Source organism: Pipistrellus kuhlii, unplaced genomic scaffold (assembly GCF_014108245.1).
Source record: "Pipistrellus kuhlii isolate mPipKuh1 unplaced genomic scaffold, mPipKuh1.p scaffold_m20_p_19, whole genome shotgun sequence".
In the NCBI taxonomy this organism is placed as follows: Eukaryota; Metazoa; Chordata; class Mammalia; order Chiroptera; family Vespertilionidae; genus Pipistrellus; species Pipistrellus kuhlii.
In genome coordinates this window covers 17576179-17585176 of record NW_023425504.1, presented here as the reverse complement: position 1 = coordinate 17585176, position 8998 = coordinate 17576179, and the positions used below count along the sequence as shown (strand labels likewise).

The 8998-nt window shown below is 44.0% G+C and overlaps 1 protein-coding gene across 1 annotated transcript; it reads left to right on the top strand.

Annotated features, from left to right (window-relative positions):
• The first annotated feature begins 2277 nt into the window (after positions 1–2277).
• Positions 2278–3814, top strand: TEX13D (TEX13 family member D). The gene has a single exon (XM_036443543.1). It carries the CDS (start codon positions 2278–2280, stop codon positions 3799–3801), a length of 1524 nt encoding a protein of 507 aa, XP_036299436.1. The 3' UTR covers positions 3802–3814.
• Positions 3815–8998: the final 5184 nt, after the last annotated feature.

Here is an 8998-nt window from a genome sequence, read left to right as displayed (position 1 = left end):
TAGCAGCAGACAAGACAAGCAAGACAAATCAGAAGGCCTGGGAAGAAACAGCTTTAGAAAGAAGATATGTCGGGGAATGTGGGATTTTAAAAGCTCCTGTGTAAAGCATGGAATCAAGAAGGCCATGTGTATGCCCAAGACAATACACATGCTCAGAAAAAGCTTAATCTTCAGAGAATATCCTAAACTTTTACTTCTGGCTGACCTTGGGGCTCTGCACAAGCAGAAAATAAAGGTGAAGGCAGTGTTGCAAATGGCCTGGCTAAGCATTGAAATGAGTGTCCCAATACAGAGGCAATCTTCAGAGTGGGAGAGTTTTAAAAAATTTAAAAAAATGTTTTTTTGAGACAGGTGGTTATTGATAGATTTCTAATCCATTGACCACTAAACCTATAGAACACAGACTTCTGTGGCCACATATGCTAAATAAAAAGTTTACAAAAATAATTTAGAAAAAGTAACTAAAACAACAATCCCAAACAAACAGCAACTAACAAAACAAAAATTGTGTTAATTTTTATATATGGGGTGAGGTAATAGTCTACCTTCATTCTTTTACATGTAGGTATCCAGTTATCTCAGAACTATTTTTTAAGAGATTGTTCCCCCCCCCCCATTAAATGGTCTTAGCACTCTTGTTAAAAATCAGTTGACCATAGATGTATGAGTTTATTTCTGAACTCTCAATTTTATCCCATTGATCTGCATGTCTATCTTTATGCCAGTATCATTCTGTTTTGACACTCTTGACTTATAGAAAGTGTAAACCTCCAACTTTATTCTTTAAATAGTGTTTTGGCTACTAGGGTCCTTTGCAATTCCATGTTAATTTTAAGATCAGCTTTTACAATTCTGGGGGGGAAAAAGGACTCAAGTTTTAAGGGGGATTGCATTGAGTCCATTTTTGTAGTTTGTATGTTTTTTAGGAATTTGTGTTTCATCTAGTACCTAATTTATTGCCATGTAATCATACATAGTATTTTCTTATAATCCTTTTTATGTCTTTAAGGTCAGTAGTAAATGTCCTCTCTTCAATCCAGATTTTAGTAATTTGAATCTTTATTTTGGTCTTGAACAATCTTCTTAAAAACTTGTCAATTTCATGGATCTTTTCAAAGAACCTACTTTTGGATTTACTTTCTCTATTTTTCTCTTCTCTGTTTTGCTTATCTCCATTCTAAATTCTGTCATTTTCCCCCCCGTTGCTTGCTTCTAATTCCTTAAGGTGGGTAGTTATATTATTAACTTAACATTATATGTTTCTTTTTTAAAATTTGGCATTTGCAGCTATAAATTTCCCTCTGAGCATTGCTTTCACAGAATTCCATTAGTTTGGGTATGTTGTATTTTGTTTTCATTAATATCTACTTATTTTCTAATTTCCCTTGTGATTGTTTTCTTTGACCCTCTGGTTATTTAGCAGTGTTGTTTAATTTTCACACTTTTGTATATTTTTCATTTTTTCCTGTCTTGATTTCTAATTTCAATCCATTTTAGTCAGAGGACATAGTATGATTTCAGTCTTCATAACCTTATTAAGGCTTATTTGGTGGCCTAACATATGGTCTATCCTGTAACAGCTTCAATGTGCACTTGAAAAGAATATGTAGTGTGCATTTTTGGGATTGACTGTTCTGTAGATGTCTGTTAGGTCTATTTAGTTTATAGTGTTTTTCAAGTCTTGTATTTCCTTATTGATCTTTTATCAATTTTGGAAAATGGAGTATTGAAGTCTCCAACTATCCCTGTAAAACTGCATCTACTGTCAATTCTATTTTTGGCATACATTTTGAACTCTGTTTTTAGGTGCATAAAGTGTATATGCACTTACAATTGGTGTATCTTGATGGATTGACATTTTTAACATTATATAATATCCTATTTATCTCAACATTTTGCCTGAAAGTCTCTGATATTTGGAGAGCTACTCCAGCTGTCAGTTGCTTAGCGTTTGCATGGAACAGTTCCTTTTCCCATAATTCTCAGGGGATGGGCCAAAGGTCAGTCCCAGAAGGCTTTGCGGGTTGACAGTTGTGACGCAGTACGTGGTCACTACGCGATGGAGTTGGTGTGGTGCGATAGTCAGCTTTGGTGCTAGTGAGGAAAAGGAGGGTGTGAGGCAGGAAAGAGGCGGAGGAAGAGGCTGGGACTTGGCTAGGGCTGGACTGAGACTGAACCTGGAGGTGAGGGGCACCTGGATTGGCAGCCGCCGCTTTTACGGGCGGGCTGGCGGCCTTGTTCCCTGTGAGGCGGGCGGTTGACTAGACCTCGGCGGCCATGGCGGGGAATTTCGAAGACGCCGCGGGTGGGTTCCGCCACAACGAGGTGGTCAGTTTCATCAACAACGAAGTCCTTCTGAACGGGGGCGGCCCCGATTTCTACACGACGCTCCGCTCGCAGTCCTGGAACGAGATCGAGGACCGGCTCCAGGCCGTCCTGACTGACCCGCAGGTACCGCGCATGCGCCAGAGGGCCTGCACCTGGAGCGCGCTCGCCTTGGGCGTGCGCGTGGCCGAGAGGCAGCGTGAACAGCTGGTGTGCCAGGTCCAGCAGCTGCAGAACCGGGTGGAGGAGCTCGAGGGGACCGCCTGCGGTCTGGCTCCAGAGCTACAGAGGCTTCATGTAGAGCATGAGAACAAGACCCTGCAGCTACACTTAACACGGACTGCCCTGGAGCAGGCGCTGAATGAGCGTGATGTACTTCATGCGCAGCTACTCCAGGTTGCAGGGTGGGTCCAGGTTGCCCTACCGAACCAAGAAATGATGCCTGGGCCTCAACCCAGGCAGTTCGGGGCCTCATCATGGCCCCTGAATGAAGAGCAGCAGAGAAATATGGAGGCCATGGGGATGCCTGGCAATCTCTGGGCCCAGAACATGCCACCACCTCTGCCAGTGTTCGTGCCATACCCATTTCAATTTCATCCACCATTCCTACCGGAGTCCCCATTCTTGCCACCTCTACCACCAGCAGCAGTGTTCATGGAAGCAGGAGGGGCAGTAATGCCACCTATGCCTCCTTTGGGGATCTACACCCCTAACCCGTGGGCTGCAGTGTGGGCCCAGGAGGGGAGGGCCCCACTGTGGGACCCTAGGATCCCCAGCCAGGAGGAAGGTCCTGACTTCCTCCAGGATACAGTCCCCTTAGGGGATGTTAGAAACCTTAGCCAGGAACAAGATCCAGAGAGGCCACAGGGCTTAGTGAACCTGAGTGACAATAGGAATCACAGCCATGAAGACAGTGTAGTGGGGCCCCAGGGGATGGTCCCCATTTGGGATTGCTGGAACCACAGCCAGGAACAACATCTAGATAGGTCCCAGGGCATGGTTACCATGAGTGACATCAGAAACAACAGCCAGGAGGAAGACCCAGAGAGATGCCAGAATATGGTCCCCCTGGAAGCTAGTGGGAGGCATGGCCAAGAAGAAAGTTCAGAAAGATCCCAGGGGGTGGTTCATCTAGGGGGGAACAGAAACCAATGCCAGGAAGGAGATCCAGAGAGGCCCCAGGGGACTGCCCCCCTTGGAGGCACCGAGAGCCAGAGTCAGGAAGGAGACTCTCAGATACCCCAGGACACTTCCCTGGGGGGCAGTAAAAGCCTTGACATGAGAGAAAATAAAAAGAAACAGAAGTTTCAGGGGCAGAAGGCCAAGAAACCAAAAGGGATAAGAGCTTCACAATCACAGCGCCGTAAGATGTCTGCCTCACACTACAGAGGACCGAATTGGAACTGCACATGGTGTAGAGCGATAAATTTTCCATGGCGCAAGTTCTGCTATATTTGCAGGAAATTCTGTATGTAAGAGAATAGACCTGGATCCTTCATTTCAGGAAGGTAAGTAAGAATGTAAACATTCCAAAGAAAAATCAATTTCCTAGAACATCCTTCTGATAAAAAAAAACCAAAAACAAAACAACTCATTTACTTTACAAAAAAATCTGAAACCAAAATTATCATAGAAAAAATAAAATAAGCCATTATTCCATTACTCAAACTAACAACTTTTTATCATGGTGGGTACACATACAAACACATATGTAGTTATGTCATTTTTTTCCTTTTTATTTTAAATTAAATTTATTGGGGTGACATTGTTTACCGGTAGTAATATTTAAAAAAATAAACTTGAGCAAAGAGAGAATGTTTTTTAGTATCACACTCTTTAAATAGGGGATTTCTCCTAATTGCATTTAAGTCCGCAGGTGGTATATTCTGGATGGCTGATGCTGATTGGTTGACACCCTGGAGATGCTGAAGTCATGAAGCCTTTTTCTCCTTTTCACTCCTTTCTGCTGTCTTTAATCTCCTTTCCCTGAAAATGCCATGTCTTTGTCTGGGAAGAGCCATGTGTTTTTTAGAGTTATACACTATATTGAATTTTAGAAGCACTGCTTTTCCTTGAAAATGCTATTGTTCCTTTGTAAACTACTGCAGTGTTTATGTTTTGTTTTGTTTTTAATCTTAAAGTTGAAGGCCTGATTTTGTGTTTCTGACTCTCACAGAATTTACTTGTTGCTGAAGAAGTTGAACCTGTCCCATTAGAAGATCTTCCAAGAGCCTAAAGATATCACACCAGCAGTCAGGGAAGAAGAAATATTTTGACATTCATCAGGAGGGAAAATGGCGACAAAATAATTTTGTTAAAATTTAATTTCTCTGTTAGGACAAGGAATTAATTGATAAGATTGCAGTGTTAAAATCCACAAATAGCAAATTTGATGAAATTCATTAAAAAAGTTATTCTCTAGCATGTGTTTGGAACTAGACTTATACGTTAAATATCTGGTGTACAAGCCCTGACCAGTTTTCTCAGTGGTTAGAGCATTGGCTCATGCACCAAAGGGTTATAGATTCCATTTTCGGGCAAGGGCATGAACCTGGGTTGTGGACTCCATCCCTGCTCCTACTATCCCTGGCTCAGTCGGGAGGCAATCAATCGATGGATGTGCCTCTCATCACATCGATGTTTCCCTCTTACTCCCCCTCCCTTCCTTCTACTCTCTCTAAAAATCAACTGAAGAAATTTCCTTAGGTGAGGATTAACAGGAAAAAAATACCTGGTGCACACATTATAACATTTGGTGAGTTTGGTTAGAAAACAGAAGAGATGGTTTGGCATTCATCAGGGATATAAGGGGAGGGGACAAAGTAATTTTGTTAGAATTTAATTTCTCCATTGGGACAAGGAATTAATTGATAAGACTGCAGTGTTAAATTCCACAGGTAGCAAAATAGATCAGAGGTGAGTTCTTTGCCTTTTATGTAGTATGACCTTTAGGTAAACCCAATTGCAATAACATCAAGATATTTTTGCAGTTCTGAGAGTAACATCAAATAGAAATGCTCATCATGTTAATCCCAATGGAGACGAATGGGCAGTGGCAAAGATCAGAAAAATAGCCTCACAAGAATGTAAGCAGGACTTTTCTAGTATTCTGCTGATTTCCTCCCTTGAGAGGGACAGCTGTTCTGGTTGCCTGAAAGGCCACTGGGTGACTGTCTTAAAGAAGGGCAGTGCTTCAGGAGTGTTAGCTATACCCTCAAGTCCTGAGCTCTCGGCCACTTTCATCGTAAGTCCTCTTTCAGTTAAGAGTGGATGAAGAGCCCAGCTGATGTGGCTCAGTAATTGAGCATATTGACCTATGTATGAACCAGGGGGTCACGGCTTAATTCCTGGTCAAGGCACATGCCCGGATTGCGGGCTCAACCCCCTAGTGTGGGGCAGCCAATCAATAATTTTCTTTCATCATTGATGTTTCTCTCTCTCCCCCTCCCTTACTCTCTGAAAACAAAAATATTTTTAAAAAACAGTGGATGAAGAGCAAACGGAATTCTAAGAACAGACATTCTCTTGGGAAGGCTAACTGGATTAAAAATAGCCTGCACTGGGTGGGACAGGCACTCTTGAGAATGCTCCTTTCACTTGGTGTATTCTGGACAGGCTCTCCACTCCTGAGGCAGCTGCTGCAAGGCAGCCATGGTGGGGGCGGGGAGGGGTTAGATCAGCCTCCTGTTTGAACAAAAGATGTCCTAAAGTTTCTCCCTTGAGATATGCCCAGTTCACCAAGCTCACCCTTTGTCCAGGTTTCTCTGATTCTAACTAGAAACAAAGTGTGTGCACTTTTCTGCTGTGTCTTCTGGGAAGTGTGTATCTCAGGGCAGGTTTGCTCAAAGGCTGCAGCTTAAATCTGCATCTTTCCTCCATCTCACTGAGGTGAAAGGTCAGTCTCATTCACTACTGAAGGATCTTCTTCCTGAGAGTTACTCAAGAATGGGAAGTGGGCCTGGCTGGTGTGGCCAAGTGGTTGAATGTCGACCTATGAACCAGGAGGTCACAGTTCAATTCCCTGTCAGGGCACATGCCTGGGTTGCGGGCTCAATCCCCAGTAGGGGGCGTGCAGGAGACAGCTGATTACTGATTCTCTTTCATCATTGATGTTTCTATCTCTCTCCTCCCTTCCTCTCTGAAATCAATAAAAATATATATTTTAAAAAAAGAATGGAATGGGGAACTCTGGCTGGCATAGCTAAGTGGTTAGAGCCTGTGCACCAGAGGACTGCCGGTTTGGTTCCTGGTCACAGGTTTAAGCCCGGTCCAGGTGTGTGTGGGAGGCAACCAATCGATGTGTCTCTTTTACATCAATGTTTTTCTCTCTCCCCACCCCCTCCCCCATTTTCTCCCACCCCCTCCCCCTTTTTCCACACTCTGTAAAAATCAATGGAAAAAATATCCTTACTCCTAGGGTGAGGATATTAAAAAAAGAAAGAATGGGAGGGGGAGACTTTAGAGACTTCCATCATTTACTGATAGTCTCTGCTACCCTTGCTGTCCAATTCCACATAGGCCCTCAAAGGGGGGCAGCTCTGATGCTCCTGGACCCATGGGCACAAGAGATGAGGTATTTTTACTTAGACTGAGAGACCAAATGCCTGGGGTCCAGCCTCCCCATGTGCACCCAGAAGCTATTTCCCCTAGGCCCTGTCCCTATTGATAGAAATTTCCCTTCTGCATTTCTGTTTTCCATGGCACCGTGCCCTCCTTCCTGTGCACAGTCCCATTAAAGTGCTCAGAATTCTGAAAAAGTAGTCAGGCTTAAAAATGCTCCCTGAGGCAAATGATTACCTGCTGGGTACAAGGGCAGTGATGGGGTAGAGCACAGAAGTGATCCTGCACCACTAACTTCCTCTCTTCCATCAGAGGCCTGATTACCTGGAGGTTGATATTTGGGAGGGCACTGGGGAGGAATGGGATCATCAAGAACATGAAGCCAAAGCTCCATTTTCAGGATTGGGGCTAGCTTTGTGATAGTCTTGTGTGTGCTAATAGCTTTCTGGAATTTGGGGAAGGTGGGACACAGATGAGAGTTGGGAATCTTTCAGCATTATCCATTTTGATGTACCATCAGGTCATTCTAGATCTCACCACAGTTGCTTCATTTATGGTTTCTAATCGACTCTTCTGTTCATTGGCATGCCTTTAAGTGAGCATGAAGGCATACTCACTCTGTACATAGCTTTTATATAGTTTAATCTACATATATAAATGCCAAGCGACCGAATGGCAGAACGACTGCAACAACTAGAATGACTGATCGCTATGATGTGCACTGCGGCAGCCAACTGGCCTGATTGGGGCCCCATCTCCCTCCCTCCCCCCGCCAACTGCCCAAAGCTCCTCCCTCTGGCCAGCCCAGCCTGATCAGCTCCCATTGATGGGGGCCGGCTGGACCCCATCTGTGCACAAATTTATACACCGGGCCTCTAGTATGATTATAAACTTTCAGGGCTGACTTTTTCCAAAGCTATCTGAATCATTTAGGCTGTCAAATCACTGCTTTCATATGGACTGGGTACACACAAGAATAGGTAGCAGGTTTCTGAGACAAGAACCTGGCTTTAAGAGTTCAGATATTTGCTCAGCTATTCACTAAGTGTTATTCACTAGCTATTCACTAGAAGTTACTGAACTTCTTTGATCATCTCAAAAGTGTTGACTCTTTCTACCATCAGGGTTCTGCTCTATGACAATGGGCTAATGGGTATAAGGGTTTATTAATGATGGTAAGAACTACCATTAAGAGCTTATTACACCTTATAGTCACCAAAAGGGATAATGTGTATATACACTGAGTGGCCAGATTATTATGACCATCTGACGTTTGTAGGCAAGTTAGCCGTACACGGCATCATATGGGATATGGAAGCCGAAGGCCTGTTCGAACACCTTTTCTTTATGCAGTTACCAAGATAAACATCTCCAATTCACACAGGAACACAAGGATTGGGCAGTCGAGCATTGGGAAAAAAGTCATGTTGTCCAATGAATCATGTTTCCAGTTGGATCATGCAGAGGGCAGAGTGAGAGTTTCACAGAAACAGCGTGAAAGCATGCACCTCACATGCATGAGTACAACCCTTCAAGCTGGTGGGTGAAGTGTTATGGTTTGGGGCATGATTTGGGCCCTTAATTCATGTGGAACAACGTCTGAATAGCAAAACATACCTAAGTATCATTGCTGATCAAGTTCATCCTATCATATTGATGGCGTATCCCAATGAAGATGACTTCTTCCAACAAGACAATGTGCCATGCCACGGTGCTCATATTGTGCAGGAGTAGTCTCAAGAACATGAGGGAGACTTTACCTTGCTTAGGTGGCCCCCACAATCACCAGATGTCAATATGTGGGATGAAGTTAAAAGAGCCATCAGGCAGCTGGTTCCACAACCATCAAATCTCACAGAACTGGACAGTGCTATTCATCAGGCATGGTGCCAGATTCCTCGCATCACCTTTCAACATCTTGTGGAGTCAATGCCAAGAAAAATCTCCACAGTATTGAAGGCAAAAGGTGGCCCAACAAAGTACTGATGGGTGGTCATAATAATCTAGCCACTCAGTGTTTGTGTATATCTGTATATTAGAGGCCTGGTGCATGAATTTGTGCATGGGTGGGGTTCAGCTAGCCTGGCGGGGGGGGGGGGGGGGGGGGATGGGC

Coding starts and splice junctions, on each gene's coding strand:
- TEX13D (XM_036443543.1), top strand. CDS start 2,278: ATGGCGGGGAATTTCGAAGACGCCGCGGGTGGGTTCCGCCACAACGAG.